Source organism: Danio rerio, chromosome 3 (genome assembly GCF_049306965.1).
Source record: "Danio rerio strain Tuebingen ecotype United States chromosome 3, GRCz12tu, whole genome shotgun sequence".
Classification (NCBI taxonomy): Eukaryota; Metazoa; Chordata; class Actinopteri; order Cypriniformes; family Danionidae; genus Danio; species Danio rerio.
In genome coordinates this window covers 34,263,737-34,286,512 of record NC_133178.1, presented here as the reverse complement: position 1 = coordinate 34,286,512, position 22,776 = coordinate 34,263,737, and the positions used below count along the sequence as shown (strand labels likewise).

The 22,776-nt window shown below is 37.2% G+C and overlaps 1 protein-coding gene across 9 annotated transcripts; it reads right to left on the bottom strand.

The window, feature by feature from the left end:
* Window positions 1-7,110: 7,110 nt before the first annotated feature.
* On the bottom strand, window positions 7,111-22,166 carry rbbp6 (retinoblastoma binding protein 6). Of its 9 annotated transcripts, none has more exons than XM_005164019.6 (17): window positions 21,149-22,166; window positions 20,660-20,759; window positions 20,165-20,198; window positions 15,075-15,113; window positions 13,915-14,003; window positions 13,738-13,834; window positions 13,444-13,586; window positions 13,161-13,333; window positions 12,978-13,081; window positions 12,517-12,872; window positions 12,333-12,408; window positions 12,061-12,121; window positions 11,934-11,988; window positions 11,478-11,852; window positions 11,221-11,340; window positions 9,256-11,052; window positions 7,111-9,176 (listed from the first exon to the last, which is right to left on the bottom strand). In XM_005164019.6, exons 1-17 carry the CDS (start codon window positions 21,312-21,314, stop codon window positions 7,736-7,738), a joined length of 5,226 nt encoding a protein of 1,741 aa, XP_005164076.1. In that variant the 5' UTR covers window positions 21,315-22,166; the 3' UTR covers window positions 7,111-7,735. The 9 variants fall into 9 exon arrangements, with proteins under 9 accessions (XP_005164076.1, XP_005164075.1, XP_021326039.1 ...); XM_005164018.6 differs by having other exon boundaries at window positions 9,256-11,127; window positions 11,221-11,316; XM_021470364.3 differs by having other exon boundaries at window positions 11,221-11,316.
* Window positions 22,167-22,776: the final 610 nt, after the last annotated feature.

Genomic DNA, 22,776 nt, shown 5'->3' with positions numbered 1-22,776 from the left:
CTAGATGTGGCAAACAGTTACCTGAAAATTCCATTCCACAGACTTTTCATAGCGGACTTGAAGCCAATGGAAGTCTTTTATCTACTCTTGGAAAAGTGTAGATGGTGGATTAACATTCACCTCATGATCACTAGTAAGATGTGTCATTATTTGTAACTTTAGATGCCATGGTTTCTAAAACAAAATCTGTCAGTGTCTGTCAGCCAATAAGAAGAGTGTGAAGGTGGGGCAAGCTTAACAGACTTGGCTTAGTTTACAGCAGCAATTTGACATGACAACTGTTTTAAACCATTCCTGAGCCCTGCGTTTCAGGTTTCAAGTGCAGAGATGCATTCTGCGTTAATGTCTCCCAAATCCGCGCATGTGGTGAACATTTTGCAGTAAAAACCGGTCGCAAACAACAATTTAATGCAGTCGCACAAATGCTCCCAAATATATTTTGAGGTCGCATAGATATGGTCGCAATTTCAAGCCCTGTGGGTACAAGGTAGTCGCCATGCGTCACAGAGATTACTTGACGCAGAAGTACAAATCAGCCTTAAGTCTGAAAACCATCAAAGCGAAATAAGACGCTTAAGCAATAGCTTTGATGAGAGATAAGTGTGACATGGCACAAAAGCAGTGGAGATTTTATTGTGCCACAGTCAATTGTTTCCTGTTCTTTCTCTCATGATCACATGGGGAAGAAATAACGCTGTTTTATCATACTAAACACATTTTAAGTTTCTCTTATAATGCCGCTCTCTGCAGGTTATTAAAACACCCAACATATTAAAGCATTTTGGTGTTTCCGTTTTCTTTAAAACTAAACTGAAAAGTGGAAATTAAGGGTGTCACGTCAAAAGCATGGCGACACAGCACAAAGGCAGACTCACTAGATAAAACTGCTTTGGTTTGGTTCAGGTAAACACACAGCTAATGTAACTCCAGGTAGATCTTAAATGAATTACAATGTCATATCCTGTTGAATGACTTCAATTATTTCAAAGATCCCTATAGCCGTTAACAGCAGATAGATACAAGTATTTAACACTTCACCATTTTTCTCAAAAAAACAAGTTTCTAAAGGTGCTGCTGAAATCTTCCCTGGATGCTGATAAAAACCAAAGAAATCTGCACATGCAACGAAAACAAATCTAATTAGTTTACAAATTAAGTTATGCGTAATAAAATTAAATGACACAGGAAAAAATTATTGAACATGTGAAGAAAGGGAGGTGTAGAAAGGCAGTGAAGGCCCAGACAGCAGCTGAAATCTCTCAGTAATTCTTCAGCAACCCTCTACCCTTCCTGGTTGTAAATGAATATTAGCTGCTTCAGTCCAACATCTACATTATCAGGATGATGATTAAACCAGGGCGGACATTTCAGCAAGACAACGATCCAAAACACAGCCAATGAAACTCTCAGATGCTTTCAGAGAAAGACAATTAGGCTGTAGAATGGTCCAGCTAATCACCTGACTTGAATCCAATAGAAAATACAAATTAAAGATCAGAATTAATAGGCGAGAATCACAGAACCATTAAGATTTTTACACTGTCGAAGTCTGTGAAAAACTTAGACCTGAGCAATGCATGTGACTTCATTCTCCATATGAGAGGCGTCTTTAAGCTGCCAATACTAAAACAAGCCTTTTATATAAAGTATTATATACAGTACATTTCAGTAGTACAATACTTTCTCCTTGTGTCTTTTCAATGTTAATACACATAGCAAATTTTTCAGATTAGTTTCATTTTTATGCTTATTTTTTATTTTATTTTTATTTATTTTTACCAAAATCGAGTTCAATTCCATGTCAACAGCTCCTTTAGAAGAAAAAACATGACATGTTCAATACTTATCATTCCCACTGTGTGTGTGTGTGTGTGTGTGTGTGTCTAAGGCGACGCAGTGGCGCAGTAGGTAGCGCTGTTGCCTCACTCAGGTGAATTGGGTAGGCTAAATTGTCCGTAGTGTATGAGTGTATGTGTATGTGGATGTTTCCCAGAGATGGAAGGGCATCGCTGCGTAAAAACGTGCTGGATAAGTTGGCGGTTCATTCTGCCGTGGTGACCCCGGATTAATGAAAAGGACAAAGCCGACAAGAAAACGAATAAATGAATGAATATATACATTCTCAACCATAAATATCATGTCATGAAAAGCATGTCTCTCTTACTGTTAGTTTCCTAGCATAAAAAGAAAGCATTAAAGTAGCTAAACCCTGAAAGCATTAGTTAGCCAGTGCTCAAAATAACCATTGTTATCCATCAACCTTTGTAAGTTTCTTGGCTCTTGTGAGATGATAAGTGCTAAACATAAAGACAGAGTTACTGCTAGGATGTGAAATGCTTTAAGTGGCTGACAGGCCAAACATATGGAGGCCAACGGAGCACTGCTGGCACCGAATCTGCTTGTGTGTGCCAGGTGAAGGGAGAACCCTGCAGAGCAATACCACCCGACCAGACACACTCATTAAAAGAAGCTGCTGTACTCTGAGTCATCTGCTTCTGAAAAGCAAAGCTTCATGTTTACCACAGTGATGCACAATACAGATAAAATACACTGGCTCGTGTAGCAATGCTGATCCAGTAAAATATGGGTAAGACAAGTGCGAATCAGCACCATCTCACAAGGTCAGTCTTAAAGGAATAGTACATCCAAAAAAACGTAATTACACACAATTTCACTAAACATCAAGTGGTACCATACAGCATGTTGAACACAAAAGAAGATATTTAGAAGAAAGCTGAAAACCTGTAACCATAGACACCCTTAGTAAGAAATGGTTACAGCTTTCTTCAAAATATCTTCTTTTGTGTTCAATAGAAGAAAGAAATGTAAAAAGGTTTAGAACAAGTAAAGGATGAATAAATGATGACAGACCTTTCAGATTTGGATGAAATATCCCTTTAAATATGAGCCAGTCTAATCAAAATAAATGTTTTTTGAAAGATTTTGTGACAAGAATAAGAGAATGAAAACATCTACCTTTAAAAATGTACTCACATCAATCTCTGAAGACCAGACACAACAATAAGCATCACTATTAGTTTAAATGAGACGGATATGCATATGCTTCATTTTAATGAGGCAGACTTGGCATAAAGCCTGGACGCAGTATTAAACTAGACTCAAAAGCAGGTGGAAAAAAACAAAGTGTGAGACGTCACAACCAATAAGTGCATCATAAAATGAAAATCTGATGTGATTGTTTGGATATTGCTATATAGGTAAACATAACATACATTTCTGTGACTATGATAAAAAAGATTCATTATTCCTTATGTCTAATTTTGATTGGATGTATAAACAATCAAACCAGTGAACCTCTGGCACAGCTAATTTATAATAATAATGAAACTATCTGACCAACAAACAGCTTTCAAGGTCAAACAGAACCATACCAACTGCACCATTTGGCAAAGTTGCTCTGTATTATTATTGCATCGCACTAATGCACTGTATTGCTAATACTCTTGTATGTAAAGAGTGTCAGGCCCATATCCATTCCCAGCCTTCTTTCCCTTTCTGTATGTATGCAGCAGGGTAGAGGGTTTGCCCTTACCTGGCATGCAGCACAAAGGACTCCCAGAGCGCAGTGTATGGCAGCAGGTTTTAGCAGACTCGCACACTCAGCACACCGAAAGCAGAGCCAGACATGGCGGCAGGGGGAGACTGGAGGAAACTGGAAGCAACAGCACAAGAGGGCAAACCCTCATGTGAGGACACACACTCACAGGGACATATAATATGCTGGTGCCAGCCACCAACACTGTGCCAGCTCACCAAAGGAATGCCCTTTTTTAGCCAAATAACAACTTGATGCTTTTTTTTTTTAGGTCTGCTTTGTTTTATCTAACACAATTTAAGAAGCGGAAAATAATTTGTATTGGTATGTGCTTAAAATCCTAGATGTATTGTGCCCCACAACACATATAATTTAGTTGTTATTGTTTATGATTTTATGTTATATTATTTTCCAAAAGGCACTTTCACATAATTTAACATCTCCCTTAACTTTAAAAAAAATAAATGATATTAAATTACACACACACATACACTACCGGTCAAAAGTTTTGGGCCAGTTTTTTCAATTATAAATTTTAATTAATAATTTAAATTAAAGTGTTACGTTCATTAAGACATCATTTATAAAATCTAAAAAAATGTGATTGTTAAATACTTAATTATTAAATATTCATTTATTACTTATTGTATTTAGTTTCCAGTCATTATTGCTTTTATTGCTATTACATTAATAATTATAATATTAATGATAATAATAACAACAATAATAATAAACAGAGTGATTTTTAGAGTGATTTCACAATTTTACTATTTGTACTGTATTTTTGATCAAATACATGCAGCCTCGTTGAGCAGGACAAGCTCATTTAAAACATTTAAAAATCCTACTGACCCCAAATCTTTTGACCGGTAGGGTGTATATATATACAACAGAGGGAAGGTTTTTTAACATAACATTAAACATAGCTTTAATACATCATTTTTTGAGGTGTCCATTCCATTAATTGTCTTTGCAATGGTGACAGTAAAATTTTACTAGTCGTTTAGCAAAATATTTGTATTCATTTTAAAGTTGCCATCTAAAAGCTTAGCTAGGGTTATGAGGTTAACTAGGAAAGTTAGGTTAATTAGGCAACTTATTAGAAAGCAGTGATTTGTTCTGTAATCTAATTACATTTTTTAAAATTGTATAATTAAAAAAAACTTTCTACCAAAGAAACAATATCACAGAAAACACTGTGAAACTTTCCTTGTTCTGTTTAACATCACTTGGGAAATTTGGGAAAAAAACATACAAAGTAAGGATGAAGTTTGTACAAACAGACTTTGATAATTCTGAAGTTCTACTTCAATATTACTAAAGTAAGGGTGATGATTCATGCTGCGACTTTTAGTGAATCATATTTCAGAGAATCATGTTGTCCCTAAAGGGCACAACTTCTATACAACTTTGTTGCCCATTCTCAATAGGAAAGTAGCTCAAAGCCATGCAAAGAGGGAAAATTGTTTATCTCTTTCATTTTTCTTTTATTATTTATTAAAATGCACTTCCGGTCAAAAGTTTGGGGTCAGTATAATTTTTGAATGTTTTAAAATAAGCTTATTCTGCTCACCAAGGCTGCATTTATTTTATCAAAAATACAGTACAAATTGTGTAAATGTTGTTGCACTTTAAAATAACTATTCAAAAGTAGTTTATCATATACTTTAATCATTTTTTTTAGTGAATTTAAACATAAATTTTCAGCTTACTCCAGTCTTCAGAGTCACATGATCCTTCAGAAATCACTCTAATATTAATTATTATCATCATTATTATCCTCATAATTATTATTATGGTAGAAGTAATAAAAACAATAATGACTGGAGTAAGCATTTCATTTGAAACATAGCAGTTTGAAAAATATTAAACAATTTAACTTTTTACATTTAATAAATGCAACCTTGAATCATTTTCTTAAAAAAAATAAAAAATGTTGTGTTGTTAAGCAATCATTAAAACTTTAGAGGATCCAAATATTAGCATTTCTCAGATATCTCAGATATAAAGAAAACACACATTTTAGTTTAAAAAGGGGATAAAAAATCTCAACTGATCTAAAGAATTTAATTCGTTCATTGACAAAAAGTTAAAGAAGAAACCAGTTATGATTGTTTATATGACTTGTCCACGTTGATACAGAAAATAAACATAAGGTATATGAACAGTTATTATACGTATTAAAACGATTACGATGACCTTCAACTGACCTAAAACCCACAAAAAAAATGATTTGGTATCACTCTTGTAAACATCACAATATAAATCCTTATCTGTGTTTCATAAAGGTTTGAAAATCATAAAACCTGTGTTCTGCCCTTTTTATTTACCTGCAGAAGACAGAATACTTTTCGCGATAAGAATGTTGGCAAACTTTAAAATCTTGACCCCTTGCTTTGGGCTTTCACTCATCGAATCATCAAAATGAATCGTTTTTTCCCACCTTTTTCCGGTTGTGAATATCCGTTTGCGCCCTCTTGTGGTTAAATAATCTGTTCTGAACGACAGATAATAAACAATACATGGCTTATTGTTGTTTTATTGCTTAAAAAAAATCATTATTTGCATGGAAAACAATTAGACGAGCAGGAAAGGTCTTTTATGGACCAAAATAACAAAAACAGCTAGGTCTGAATCCTAATTACAACGCTGACCTAGAGGACTCCTGCAGGAGTGTGCCCCTTCATGTGGGCTTTTTGTTTTGTCCCGTGGTAAGTTCCAGCATTATCACTGCACACAACAAACGTCTTAGTATTATTTCAGGTCGTTTTTTTAAGGCTACTGATTACGGAAATAACATTTCTGCCGTCCTCATGTGGCCGTCAAAGGAAAACGCAGCCGGTGTTCACAAATCGAGTGTTTTCCCTAGAAAATACGGAAGACGATACGTATTTTGTGATATGAATTACTTTAGTAATTGTAATTTCATGTTGCCTAAAATTAATAATTATTTTAAATAATCTTAAAACATTTATATTTAAGTTTTCGAGGTTTTATTTAATAGAAAACAGATAGGAGTAAAACTCATGAATATGTAATTTCTTATTCTTGAACTGATGGCTTGTAAAAAAATTATTTCTCTTTGTAAAATTTATAAAACATGACAGACTTTTTTACAGTTAAAATCAAAATAATTAGCCCTCCTCTGAATTATTTTTTGCTGTATAAAAATTTCCCAAGGGATGTTTATCACAGCAATTACTTTTTAAAAGTACTTCCTATATATATTTTTTCTTCTGGACAGTCTTAATAGTTTTATTTCAGCTAGAATTAAAACAAAATCTGACTGTCTACAGAGCAAACTATTGTTATACAATGATTTGCTTAATTACTAACTATCCCAATTAACCTAGCCAGGTCTTTGAGAACTAGTATCTTGAAAAAGATCTAAAAATTATGCTAAAATGAAAGAAATCAGTCATTTTAAACAAACCTATTTCTTAATTTGCTTAATTCCTGACATTTCAAGTATTGGCGTAAGCTTAACAATTCCCAATTTGCATTACTGGAGTGATCACAATGTCTACATTAAAAAAAATATTAAAAAGAATGAGTCAATTTGAAACAGTCTTTATTAAGGCATGAAAAACAACATGAGAATTTATATTTGCTGAAAAATTTATTGTCCTCAAAACATATGCAATTCCATTTCAGCAGATAATTTAAATTACTCTTGTGAGGGTGAAGAATAAAATGAAAGAGTAGAGGAAATATTCACAGTGCAAAAACACAATATGTAAATCAGCGTTCCAAAACGTTTGGACACCCCTCTCTCGTTACCTTGGTAACAATATTTTCATACTGTCAATGATATGTTTCTCTCCAACTCAAATTGTACAAGAGATGAGGTACAAAAGGGCTTTTGCAACTCTGCAAATTTTGCAAATCTGCAATCACATTCACATTTCTAAAGTGCTTCCTCTACAAAAGCCTTAATGCAAAACCATGATGTAAAAAGAATCTGCAACAATTTTAAATGAGAACCAAAATATTCATGAAAATTCAGAACCCAAAATAAAATAACCTGTCACTCAAGTAGGAACTCTCTTCCATTGACGGGAGAGGCTAGCTTGGTCAACAACAACAAAATAACATGTTAACAAATTCTCATGAAAGTTGAACAGTACTTAAGCAGTTTTTTTAAGATGATCAAGTGAAATTAACGGTTAAACCTATGAATTAAACAGTTAGTTTTGTCTTATGCTCATCTCTCCCATTTTCATCTTTTTCCTTGTCATCTTTGTCTTTGTCCTTGCTCTTTTTCGACTTCTTTTTTTTATGTTTGTGTTTTTGTCCCTTGAGTTCTGATTCAGATTCATTACTTGTATGTTTCTTATGCTTTTTGTGTTTTTTGTGCTTTTTGTGTTTCTTCTTTTCCTTTTTCTCCTTTTTGTCCCTTTTCTTCTTTTTGCTGTCCTGGCTGCCTGGAGAGCTGGGGCTGCTGCTGTGTCCGTGGCTTCCAGACGGGCTCGGGCTATGGCTGCCACTGCTGTCCCGCTCTCTTCCTTTCTGCTCTGTTTTGCTCTCAATGTCCGAGGCCTCACTGTCACTTTCACTGTAGTCAGGGACAAACGCAGCCTCATCGGTTTCCCGTGCTAAATCTGAGGAGAGTCTTGTCAAGCGCGCAGACGGTATTTTGATATGGTCTACATGTGGAGCACTTTTCTCCGCATCAGTCCTTGGCTCAGGAGTCAAAGTTATATGTGGAGTCCTGTGCTCTTTGTCTTTACTGGGACGCACTTCAGAATGCCTAGAAGACTGGCTCTCTCTGTGGTCCTCTGGACCTGATCGTTTTGGCTCAGAGGTATTTTGAATTGGTGCTCTCTTAGTCCTACTTGGACTTTGTGACTCTTGAGGTGCTTCAAGATTTTTTCTCCCAGAGTCTTTGTGCAAGTCCTTCACCCTTGATGGTGGGGATGATGGTATTCTCCTGATTGGATTTTTCTCATCTTTTGATCTTGTACCCAAGTGGTCTTTTGTATCATCTCTATGCTCTGGTTTCCTACTGGTGGGGCCTGTAGTCGTCTCCCTACCTGTTGGCTTTCTAGAGTTTGGTTCAGCTTTATCAGCCTGCCTGTCTCTAGAAGACTGAGAAGAGGAGCTCCGCTCACTGCCATGGTCACTGCCTTTCTCCTGTGCATGTGCGCTCTCCTGATTAGGTACACTAGGTTTCTTTTTATCAGTTGACTCACGATCTGTAGTGCTGCTGCGATCTTTTTCTTTGGTTCTTTCTCGTTCTCTGTCTTTGTCAGTATCTTTCTCCTTATCACCTGAGGTGGAGTCTTTGGCAGGTTTGACATCAGCCTCTTTCAAGGTAGATTGGGCTTTGTCAGAATGGGGAGACTCCTTGTCAGATAATTTCACAGCAGAGTTCTCCACTGAAGGAGCAGCGACAGATGTATCGGCACTGCTCGTCCTGTTGAGAACCTTAGAATCATCATCCTCAGATTCATAGTCCTCCTTTTCCCACTTAGAACGGGGCACTTGTATCATTACAATTTCATCCTCAGCAGGGGTGGAGCTGTCATTGGTGTATTCTTCCAGGGTCTTCACAACAGTCTTCTTTAAGTCAATCTTCTCCTCATGCTTTCTGATGGGGCTTCCACCTGTAGAGCTGGTGCTGCAAAATACAAATAATCAAATATAAATAAGCTAATGTTCAAATTAAATGGGAAAAAAAGCTATTTAATACTTCTCACCTGGTATAATCGACAAGTAAAGACCCTGATCCATCCGGAGCATGTACCTTCCTCCTCAGTTTTCCTCTTGACTTATCAAGCCTGCCCTTTCCAGGGCCATGAGCGGAGTCCTCAGCTAAAACTGGTCGATCAGTGCTAGATATTCTCTTGCCAATTTCCCTATTGATTTTAATTTTCCTTACAGGCTCTGGCTTGATATCTAGAAGAGAGGGAATAGCTGGTTTGTCCTTCTCAACTGGCCTTTCACTCTCCAGTTTGGGTTTAGGTTTGGGAGAGGTCTTCACCACATCAGTTTCCATTTTAGCAACTTTTACAGGAGGGCCATCTGGATCTTTTACAGATGACTTGTCATCTCTTCGTTTCTTTTTATCCTGTTTGGCATCAACAACTTTGGCAGGTATCTTCTCCTCCATTTTAAAAGGCTTCTCTGGATCTTTTTTGGAAGCCTTTCCATCTTTGCCAGAAGCTTTGTCTTGCTTTGCAGGGTCTTTCACCAAGTCCTTCTTGCTTTTAATCTCATCTTTGATGGCCTTCAGCTCCTGATGGTGTTTGAGGGGCCTTGACTGCATTAACTTGCGTGGGAGCATGAGTTTGGGGTCTGAGGACTGAGTCTTGCTTGGTTCAGATTTATGGGGAGGTTCTTCTTTGACTCTCTTTATGGCTGGTCCAGTGGAAGCTACCTTCTCTCGTGGTGCATCTGATTCTTTCTCTCTGGCTGACTTTGATGTCTTTCCTGATGCTTCTTTTTTCTGGCCACTGCTTTCAGATTTTCGCTTAACTTTTTCAGATTTACTTTTAGTCTTTTCTTTTTTTTCTTTTTCAGGGGTTCTCTTATAGGGCACAGCAGCACCGTCCATGGGCTCATCCCTTACAGGGGTGGCATCATCTCGGCTTGAATTAATCAGCATTGAGTCCATCTTACGATCATCTTTCCTGGATTCATCCATAGAGTCAGAGTGGCTAAAGAGGTCACCATCCTCTCTCTTTTTTTTGCGATGTTTCTTATGCTTCAGAGACTTGGAGTCTGTGGCTGAGTTGCCACTCTGTTCTCGATCTTTGATAGGTTTCAAAGGCTCTTTGTTAAGACTTCTGCCTGTTCCAGTGGTATTGGCATGAAGGTGGCCAAACTTCTCAGCACACTTCTCTTGGTATGTCATGGCAACTCTGCCTCTTGATTGGGCACTGTGGCTCTGAGGTGGTGGTGGATAATCCTCTCGGCGTCCCCTGTTGTAGGGGGAGTTCTCTCTGGGTCGAGGAGGAGCAAAACGCTCAGGGCTATAGGCATCTCTGCTGCCTGGAACACGGCTTCGCATTTGACCACTTGGTGGGTTGTTATAATTCTTGAAATACTTGTCATACCACTCTCTGTACTCTCTTTCCCACTCTCTGTATCGCTCTCTTTCATAAGGGTCACTCTGGTCTACGTTTCGGCCATAATAAGCCTTAGCATCATAAGGCGGGAGTTCTCTGTACCTTCCTGTATATTTGCGCTCACCTTCCAGTTGAGCTGGTGGTGGGAGTTTCTTGCCAGGACTATGATTTCTATACATGGGGGATCGAGAGCGGGAACGGTAGATGCCACTTACCATCCCACTCATCTCACGACCTCTATATGATGGAGATCTACTGCGAGAACGATGGAATGTTGGAGTGCGTGACCTTGATCGATAGCTACGACTTCGACCTCGAGGCCTGCGGGAGTATGGTGAGCGAGAGAAGGAGCGTGATCGAGAACGAGACCGTGAACGGGATCTTGACCGTGATCGGGATAGTGACCGAGAATAGGAGCGAGGTGATCTGGAACGAGAGCGAGATTTTGAATAGGAATATGAAGAACCACTGTAGGAGGAACCCCTGTAAGGGGATTTGGATCTGGAAAAAATGTAATTGAAAATTTAGTTGATGCCAGACATCATTTAACAAAATTGACAGTTTGGTGGGTCAATCTGTCAATTTAATTTTTACCTCGAGTAGGATCGCCTTCTCTCCTTCTGGATTTTTCTATACTCCAAAAGCTCTTTGGCAAAGTCATTGGTGAACTCCTCAAGTTTGGACTTCTCCCTGGTAACGAATCGACATTGGGAACTATTTATCAAAGACAGGAAGGAAATAAAACTTTGCAGTTAAACCTTGGAAATACATTACAACAGAAATGACAATAAGCACGGGCAAAGAAGAATAATACTCTACAGACAATACTTAAAAACCCAATAACTACTTACTCCTCCTTCAATCGACGCTGCTGACGATAAAACTCCTCCTTGGATAGAAAAGGTGCAGCTGGCATAGCAGAGATAGGGTTGGCTATAGGTGGCTGAGGGCCAGGAGGCACCCATGGAGCAGTCACATTAGGTGGAACAGGAGGAAATACAGGAGGAGGAATGTTGAAGGAAGGAGGTGGTGGCTGCTGTCCTTGAGGAAATTGTATGGGATATTGCTGAGAAACAACAACAGGTGGCTGTGGCATAGGATGTGGAGGAGGTGGAAAAAGAGCAGGGGGCACAAATACTGGAGGGACTACAGGAGGAAGATTTTGCACTGGTTGAGGCTGTATTCTTGGTGGCCTCTCACTCTGAAGTCTACCTCTACTCGTGGACCTGGTAGGATAAATAAAAGTCAGGATTTTTCACATTTGTTGTTTAAAACTAAAATGTATTAGATTACACTTTGATACTTACGGATCCCATCCAGAACGACTTCCAGATGGCCTTTGACCACTACTCCTTTGGGGTCCTAAAAAAAATGTACAAATTAAATATTGTCTACAGACAATAAATATCAGAAGACTTGCTGTTATCATCTTACCTGGTCTGTGCATGTGCTGCTGAGGCAAACTCGGTTTTCCAATTACAGGGACATGATATCCCTAGATAATACAAATAAAAGGAATCAATAAACTGTGCTTATAGAAGAGGGTCAACTGACATAGGTCATATTGTATCAGAAATATCAGGACATTTATTGTTTTACAACTGCAGTACTTATGTTCTCAACATCGTTTGTGGCTTTCAAAGTTAGTGTACTCCCCTCTGGCATTAGTAATTTTAAAAGCACATACTAAAAGGAGGAAAAAATACCTTTGGAACAGCAGAATTTGTAGACATAGATGTCTCAGATGAAGGTATAACAGCAGATGGTGGGGTCTCTGGTTCTCTGAAAAACACAGGGTAAAAATTCAATAACTGCACAAGCCAAAGGTAAAACCAGTCATTCACAAATTACACAACCAAGCGATCATCTGAAGTGCTATAAAATTCTTACTTGGATGGAGGAGGGTCATCCTGCCTAGTAGGGTGCGGAGGAGAGTTTACCACAGGACTATAGTTTGACCCTGCAGGTGCAGTGCTGCTGTGTACAGTAGAGCTGCTGGAAGAAGGTGGGGTGCTGGAAGGCTCGTGAGTGCTAACAGGAGATAAAGGGGCAGCAGGTGTGCTTTGTGGAGGGGTGCTATCAGCCGCTGAGCTTGGAACACTGGGTATCAGAGGATCCTGCTGGCGTCTCATAGGAGGACGTTGAGCAGGAGCTTGTTTTTGAGCTCCTTGAGCAACTGCTTGAGTAGCTGTAGCTTTTCGAATCCTCTTGGTATATCCAGTTTCATTCTTAAAGTTATTCACTGCCTTAAGTTGAAAAAAAAAAAGAATGATAAAGTCGTCTTAATGTTGCAATATTAGATAAAAACTAGAGACATGTGCTAACCAACAATTAAAACAAGGATATCTTACTTGGCGCAAGAATTTGTTTGCAATCAAGGCATCGGGGGATACATCTGATTGTTTGCAGGTTGGACAAACATGTTCTTCAGATTCCAGCAAACATGTTCGAATACCTGTGGTCACAATACAGTTTTAGCTTTCCAAGGTCAAAAACACTTTACCTTTTTGACATTTGTTGATATAGACACTTACAATCGTCACAGTAACTATTTCCACAGCAGGGAATAACCACAGCATCTGTCATAAGATCCTTGCAGATCAAGCACAGCAGCTCATCAGGTACTGGATCTTCTTCCTCTGAGGATGAGGACTGATTCTGGGGCAAGAATGGTGGCTTTTCTTTTTTGCCAATGGCATAGGCCTCACTATACATAGCAAGCAAAATATAATTAAAAACTACAAAGTAAACTACAAGTATACTACAAGTAAACAAGAAATTATCACAATCATTTACAGCAAGGCCAAGCATACTCACGCATCAATAGTAGGAATGGCATATATTCCACTGTTTGTCAACATGACACCTTTTCTGTTTGGATCATCAACCTCCACCATGAAACTCCGAGGTATTCCTGTGCTTTTCTTTATCCGTTGAGGAGCTTCAAAACTTCTATCCTGCTAAAGCATGATTGATACTCAAGATTAAATTTAATCTCCGATAAATTCTAATGGTATAAAAAAAAAAGACATAAGTCTGGAGCAACAGTTGGCACTGCCAAATTCAAAACAATTGCAAAGTTACAAGCTGTGGTAATGAAAACCCAATTACCCCATTTGTTGGGCAGTTTCGGATGTAATGTCCAGTTTTCCCACAACGAAAGCATGTATAGTTTGGTGGAGGCGGACCAACAAGCTTCTTTGCATAACTAACAAATAGAGATTAATGTTAGAATTGATTCTGAAACCAATTAAAAAAGCCTGTCAGTGTCTTGACATGCATACTTACTGGATTGGATCATAGTCATGGTTGGACTGAGACATCATTGCTTTTATTTTGTCTTCCTCTGATGCATTTGTTTCAGCAAGATTGGCTGTCTGTTTAACAGGCAATGTTTTCAAAAATAAAATAAATGTTGGAGTGTTCAACGGAGTAGACCAAATACATACAAAAACCTTGTCCTGTAAGAAGCAGCTTTATGCCTTTATAGAAGTGTGTTATTTAAAAGTACAAAAATGGCAATTGAGCACCACCTCAGACCATAAAAATGAGAAACAAAATGCATAAAAAAATTTTTTAACTACAGCAAGCCAGCAAAAAAAAAAAAAGCCATAATCAAGAGTTACCAAGTCTCATGCAAGACTCAACACTGGCTACTTTCATGAACTAAAAGTGGTTTAAGAGATGTTTTATGATGGTTCGGTTTTATTGATGAGTAGATCTCTTTTGAAGGTGCGAAATGAACAATATTTCACACTAAGTCATGACATAAACCACTACACAGCACCAAAAATATTCAGGGCATTGGTCTGAAATTCATATATGCAAATGCTGCAAAATCTTGGTAATTATTTTTTTTTTGTCATTGCATGAAGAATATAAAAAACAATGGTTAACATGTAAATATTTTCGGAGTGAAAAATGAAGAACATGACTTCCTAAGATTGCTCATTGAACAACAAGTGATGCAGGGCTCTCAAATGTGAAAAAAGAAAAAAAAGATTAAAAAAAGGATTTCAGGGTGCAACTTGACCACAATGTGGTCAAGAGGCTTATACAGTTCTCCAATACACACTGATATAAGGCAGTGTGCTTACTCTTTACAGGACCAGGCTTTTACACAGGTACCAAAAAAAAAAAAAAAAAAAAAAAAAAAAAAAAAAAAAAAAAAAAAAAAAAAAAAAAAAAAAAAAATCGCAACAATATACACACACATTTAAAATAAGTATTGAAATACTACAGAAATATAACTAATTTTAATTAAGTTGCTGAAAAACATAAAATTTCACATTACACAACAAATTTCACATAACACCATATAAACAAATGTGACAAAGTAAAAAAAAAAAAAAGTTTTGCACACTTTGCCAATATTGTGGCTTGCCCAATCTAAAACAATGACATAACACACAGCAGAGTGTATCAGGTAGTTACAAAGTTTAAAATACCTTTGAAAGCAGGGCCAGTGAAATGGATGAAGAATCAATCTGTCATTGGAAAAAACATTAAAACAAAGAGGGGTTCACCACTACGTCAAGGCACAACTTTATCATGCCCATCAGTGAGAAACTGGACAAATGTGTAAAGTTAAAATAATTTAAACACGTAAACAATTACTACCAAATTTTAAATGACACATGAAAGTGTTATTTTTTTTTTGTTATGTTGTTTTTTAATTAAGTCCTGATTTAATTTTAACATTACATGTTATGTTTAACTAGATCATAACCAGTTAATAAATATGAGTTAATTAGTTTTGAAAAAACAATAAGTATAGCTTCATAGTCATTAGGCTAATTACTTGTGACCAAGAAAGGAATTGATCAAAAAACCCTAAGGAAAGTGAACAGACTGGGCCTTAAAAAAGATTTGAAGGAATTAAACATTGAAGTTTTATTGCAAAGCCTTGCAGGTAAATCAAATAGAAAAGCAATTGAATCAGATATAAAAAGTAACTATAATACAACAGGCCATATAGAATATGAAATGTGCATTTAAAACTTCACTGGAATGAGATACTTTTTTCAAACTGTCCTACATAAAAGTTCCCCTTTGAAGGTCACTGCTTTTATAGGCAGTTTCAGTCTCAACATCACATATGTACATTGAAAAACTACAAGTTTGATCAAAGCAATAATAAACATAAAATAGTACAGCATAATAGAAGCTGTCACAGGAAAACTCAGAAGCTGTTTTGCATACAATCGGAAAAAACACATCAAAAATGTAAAACAGGTACAAACAGTGACATGATTCAAATATGAAAGATTTGTCTGGCATTAAAGTACAAAAAAAGTTTAAACAAATTCACATTTAAGCTCAATCGGTAATCAGAATGACAATGTCTGAAAGTTCATTAAATATGTTGCAAACTGTAAATATGTTGTACTCAAGTATCACTCATATTAAAAAGACAACCTCATGAATAATAATAAAAAAAAACAGTTTGAACCAAAATACGTCCTTTATCATACACTGGACTAAAATTTTACAAAAACTAATTTCACAAATTTTAAAATAACAAACCTGCCACGATTTTAATTAGCTCAAATAGATTCATATTAGATATAGGGAGAGGGGGTGTTCTCTCATCAAATATTATTTTATCTTATCTCTGTGGTAAAATGTTGTGTCAATGTCTAGTCAAATGTAAAAAGTTTTTAGTGTAAGCATAAAAATGTCTGTATCAGCCTTAACTACAGCGATGATTAGCACTTTCAAAAGGAAAATTAAATAAATGGGTTATATGCACAGACTTTTCATTTCAGCAAGCCAGCCAGCCCCAGCGCTTCTGGTGAACTATTCTTCCACTATAAAATTGCCACATTTAAGTTCTGATTTCTTCTTCTTAAAAAAAATCTGTGATCTTTACTGCCTGATAAATACAATATAAAGTAGGTCCTCAGACTAGACAAGAAACACTGCATTAAGTTCTATATTCCCCCACCATGTCTTTAAAATATGAGTTTACCCCAGTATTTTCAACTAGTTTCTGCGCCGTCTGCTGATCCTGACGGCGCTAGTGGCTACACAATATTTTATCTCGTTTTATGCTTGAACAACTAAATGAATGCTTAAGTCTGTTTAACTGAATGTATTGTAATTATATTACAACAGCGATGCTGTAAAAGGAACCTTGCGGTGAGTTCAGACTGCACAATTTTCAAAATAGTTGTGTCATAGATGTTTTCACACTACATGACTATCTGGGATAATGTTTCATCACTGCTGTTTACACTGTAGGATGGATAGGTGACAAAGGGTTTCACACTGCATGACTTTAGAATAGGGGAAATTAAATAAAATAAGCAGACATCAGTGTCAGTCCACTCAACCAAACACATGCGAGAAGTGACATGGAAACAACAGTCACGTAGTATATCTTTTGTTATTAACTACATAATGAGAAAGAAGTCTTTAGCGGGTTAGACAATATACTTATTTTGCTCACCTGGCTTTTGAAAGGAATTAGCAATTACTCCTCAACTTTTTTTTTTTTTCCCGAGCGAGTTGTGATATTGCTCAGATGAAACGTCAAACAGACACAAACAGCTGCAAAATATTCACTAGTTTTTTCTTCAATTCTTGAGTCCATATAGACTGAAAAGAAGCACTTAACTTCTCCCTCAACCTCTCGCTCGGCTTGGACGGTATTACGGTATGCCGCGGGATCTAAAAATAGCAACGTGTGTCAATTTCAATACCGTTATACCGTCATAAAATATTAAATATCCTTTATTTAATGCCTACAAAAACGTATGCGTGATTGTCATCACAGGACAGTGAGGAAGAGATAGAGAGGGAGGGGGAGAGGTGAGGTGACGAGTCGCGCTCCAAAGTGACGTGCAGTTTGGCAGTATCTCCGGATGAGAAAGGAGACGTGGTGAATATGAACTAGAGGTCTGCATCAGAGCTGAAGATTTTTGCCCGAACCTGACGGGACCCGAAAAAATCTAAATGCCTGCATTAAAATCCATCCTTGCAAAGGTGAAACAAATGATGAAGTTAAAAAAAGCTAATTTTGACGGCAGTCAAGCCAGTCACTAGCTCGGAAGGAACGGTAATTCTAGCCACCAAGGTATTTCGGCGGTCGCTCATACACTGTGTATTACGGTAGAGCACAAACCACAAGCTAATAGGTAAAAAGATGGGGTGACTCGCTTCATTGAAACTCCTGTCATGGAAAATTAAATGGATGTTCCTGGCTGGTAGAAGATGAGCAAACAATCCTACCAAAAACTTGCAAAATTAGCCAGATCAGAACTCTGCATCTCGGCCTGTAGCAGCAGGAAAGGTGTTCGGTGCTGCAAGGACGCACCATCGGTCCTGAGAGCAGGACTGCGCTATAGCCAGTGGATTTAATAATGTTCCTCCACAAAAACACGTAGCCTAATCTTGGTGAGTAAAGGGTTTTTCAATTATAAATTAATATTAATTAAAAAATATAATCATAATGTAGACAGAGTATACAGGCTAATGCTGGCATTATTCTTTTAATATTCAGCTTCACCGTCGCCTTAATGCCAGATTGTGAAGAGAAGTGGCGAAACAAATCTTGCAGAGTCTTCATCTAAATTTCTTATTGCCAAAATACCTGTCATCATTTAGATTTCATTTTAATTTGATTTGTTAAGCAAGACTTCTTTTCATTGGTGTGTTAGCTAATTTAAAGGCGAAGTGCATGTACCTAGACCTATTTAGAGTGCTGAGATGTTACAGAGGACTTATTTTATTTCTTTTTTCCAACTTCCAAGTGGCATATAGTTTATGCTTGTTACGAATAAATTATGTTAAAACATATAAATGACTCATTCTTGAAAAAATGCAAAAGAGCTGTGCGCATGAGCACATTTGTATAATATCGGGCTGTAAACAGGTTCGGGCTTTAAAAAGCAGTCTATCAAAATGTACCTGTCGGTCTCGGGCCCCATCGGGTATAAATATTATGGCCTGATTACAGCTCTCTGCATTCCCGCTGCTATACCGCAGGAGCCGACCAGATTTCTTACGGTGTGGGAGTAAATTTCAGAATAAATCGCGGGAGCGATATGTGTGTGCGTAAGAGAGAGAGAGGTGCTGTACGTCGTTAGGCGCAATTTCCCTCTCTGTGTGTGTGTCTGCCTGTGTGCGAATGAGAGGAGTGTCCCGCACAGAAAAACACACACAAGACAAACAGATGACCGCGAGCCTAAGTATTATGTAGGTAATCGGCAATGTTTTTTTCAAATCAAAACTCATTTCACACGGCATGGTTTAAATTGCCAACAGCTCCAGATACTTATGCCAAATATCTGACTGATGTCTGAGACTCAACTGCTTTTCTCTTGGATAACATTTTCAATACTGTTTGATTACTGTGTGATAAAGGAGCACTGACTTGCCTGTGATTTCAGGCATTTGTCTGCGATTTCTTAAAACCTGTCTGCGAGTTCAAATCAGGGCTAAAATCAAACAGTCTGAACTCTGCATTATGAAGTTGAAAATGGTCACATTTAGTTTTCACTGAAAGTCTATTATTGGCTGAAAAACACTAGCTGTGCATATAGCTCATTAAAATGTAAAACCTAGTTAAGGTTAATGAAAACCTAATGAATTTCTAAGTATGAAAATACCGTGAAGGTTAATGGCTACCACCAACTGGTAACAACATTAATCGAAATATCTATAAACTCATATGGATTTGGAATAACTAGAAGGTGAGTAAATTGACATTGTTAATTTTGAATGATTTATCCCTTTAACTAAGCAGTCAACTTCAGGTATTACTAGAGTAACGAATGAAAATTAAGTTGTAGTAAAAGTAATTTGTTTACTGGACAGCTTTCCGTAGACTATTCTTAATGCCAAAAGCCAGTTTCCTTAATGCAAACTAGGCTAGGTCAAGCACATCTTAGGTTAAAAAACAAAAACAAAATTGACATACAGTTAGTCCAAAGCTAGGCTCATTGTTTTAGGAAATACGCTTTTACAAAAAATAAATGTTAAAAAAATCCTCTCTTCCTCTCACACACACATACACCCAACTAAATATGTTGTGCCTTATAACAGCAATAGAGCAAACATGAGTAGTAAGACACTGAAGCTGTATGATACAAGGTGAAATTAATAAATAACAATGCAGTTTTTTATTAAAAAACAAAACAGACAACTGTTTACAGATGTGTCACTTTAAGGACAAACAAACTGAACATTGGCCATGTTCAAAAATTAGGTGGATCAATATGATCTTACACTAAACTGTACAACAGAATTCATATTTGTAGAGGACTTATTCAATGTGAAAACAGTGTATTAGCATGCGCAGAGACTTCTGTACACACTGGATATTGTGGAAAAACATTAATATCAAATGCAACAAATTTTGCAAATCACAAAATATAAACATTCAGCTCAACACACTTTGTTATCTTCAAACAGGTTTCAAAGACAACATTGAGGAGCATGAGAAACGTTCCCTAAATGATTTCAAGACAAAGCCGCTGCTGAGGAGTTTGAAAATGTGTGTAATGAGACAAGGAAATGAGTTGGTTTTACATACTGCTTTTGAAGATCCACTTGGTTCAGAACGATCGCTGCAAAACAAAACAAGGAAAGAGGTTAACCTCTAATAACGACTTCATTTACTGCAAGACATTTTAACAGCTCAAGTAAAAATGCATTTCAGTATTACACTTAATCACTTTTAAGAAGTTTTAATAAAAACTGGATGTTTTTAACCTGTCAGCCTAAAAAAAAAATTTACATGCCAATTGGGCTACTATTCCTCATTTATATGGAGACATTTATTTTAAATTTACAATCATAATACACCATTGGGGAAGGTGAGACTAAATATGACATTTTACCCTTCATGCCTCACATCAAATCACAACATATTAATGTTGAACATGCAGAACTGTAAATGAGATACAGCAGTTTCCACATTACAATGTTCCTAGCTAATATCTACTGAAACATCTAACACTTTTAGATGTTTTTGTCGTACAAATATTTATAAAAGACAACTGCAGGTTAAAAGTAGTAATGTACTTACATGACATATGTTTTGCTTGTCGACTTAAGCCCTCCAATAGGGATTCGTCTAATGATGACAGACGAGTTTTTAGGAATGAGGGCTTCATCGTCAGTGTATTCTGTAATCAAAAATAAGAATGGCAAAACCATTAATTAACACCTCTCACATTCCTTTGTCTATGTAATGAGCACACATAAACGCTGGCACACAAAATGGAGTCTTCACTACACAAATGTACAGTTAAAAACAATACTTTAAATTAATTAATCGCAATAAAACAAATCATTTACAAGCTTATAATTAAAAGACATAAAATCCCATTTAAAAGTTATATAATAACGAAGCTGGTGACAGGTTAGCAAACATTAGCTATAAGCTAACAGTTAACCAAGGCAATAATTCAAACCCCTTTTCCAACAAACCTTACGCGTTTACTTATGTTAACATTGGTTAGTATCAATTACTCGAACAAACTTTGAACAAACAAACACATTTTGTCCAGCTTACCTTCTTTAGTCTGAGCGTTGGTGATTTGCAGGTCGCAGTCCGCGGCCTTCAGCTTCTCTCGCCCCATGATCTGGCGTTTCAAATCACTGAGCGTGATGTGAAGGCCATCGAAGGTGACCGTGTCGTAGTTAAGTTTAGAAGAAAACTTGTAATGGACACAAGACATGTTTAAACACTCCTTGTGGTCAGACACCACCACCACACACAACCAAACTCAACTACAACTCGCCCGATCGCGTGGGCTCTCCCAGCGATCAACCTTACTCAATATCAGTTTATCAGCTTAACAGTTTAAGAATAATAGCCATATTTGCTCATCATCTCAACACTCTTTTGTTAAATCAAAAGGTCTCCACTAAGGAGGTCGTGTGGATTCTGCCTCACGTGAATAGCAACTGCGATTTGAAAATAGCAAGTGTTCAGAAAGACCGTGATCAAATGCAACACGCAATCTTTATGACGCAAGTGATTTAAGTCCACGGAATTTCCCAGCAAGAAGCCAGAAACTCTCCTGCCGGGTTTCAATGTCCAAGACCATATGGCGGTTAGCCGTGAGCTGTCCGTAAGGTCCAACTCTGATCAAGAAATATACAGTTCAAACGGTGTCCGTATGGGTGAACGTGTAGAGTCCAGTCAATAACGTCGCCTCGGTGTCCGAAATGAGTTCCTCCGAAATGTTTGTTCGGCGCAGTCCAAATTTCAACAACAACAAAAAACACAAACCGACGTAGTTTGAAGCAAGGCCTGAACAATGTGGCTATGAGCTAGTGTGACCAACCTAAAATGGCGTCCATCACACATACAAAAACACAACAGACTACAGCAAAACGGATACAAAACACTAAAAACAAAAAAAAAAAACGTTCCTCCTTTTATCAAAATACTGTCGCGGTAACCCAGTCTCCCCGTCGTCAACCTCGATGGCCACAGTGATGTTGTTTAAATCACAGTTTTGTCGTACTGACTCACGTCCGTGATCGAAAACAACCCGTTGACTTTACGCACACTAGGGGTTTCCGCAGAAAACGCAGGGGCAAAGAATAAAGCTGTTACTAGGAGGGGCCAAGAGTGCGCATGCGCAAAGCGCTACAAGTTGCGGGAGTTTATTAACAGCACACCCTTTTGTTTTAGTCGCTTTATTAATCGGGTTCACTTCAGCGGAATGAACCACCAACTTAACTAGCATATGCTTTACGCAGCGAATGCCCTTCCAGCCGCAACCCATCACTGGAAAACACCCATACACTCTCGCATTCACACACAAAGGCTACACACTATACAAAAAGCAAATCTGACAGCACATCTTTATTCATAAATGCAAACAGTCAAGGAAAATTATAATTTTACTCATTTAAAATATAAATTAGTCATACTAGTGTACATAGCAAAAAAAATAAAAAATCTATAAACTACTAAACTCTTTTGCATGCATAAAATGAATAATGTTGATGTTTTTATTCATGTTTATTTCTATTTTATTTTTTCTCAATGTTACTGATACTACTCTATGTTCTGACTTGCAACTTAATTTAATGTTCATTAATATAATGTAAAACAGTCTGAGTTTTTTTTACATCGCATACGATTCTAAATAAAATAAAACGTATGCCCATAATTAACATTATCTT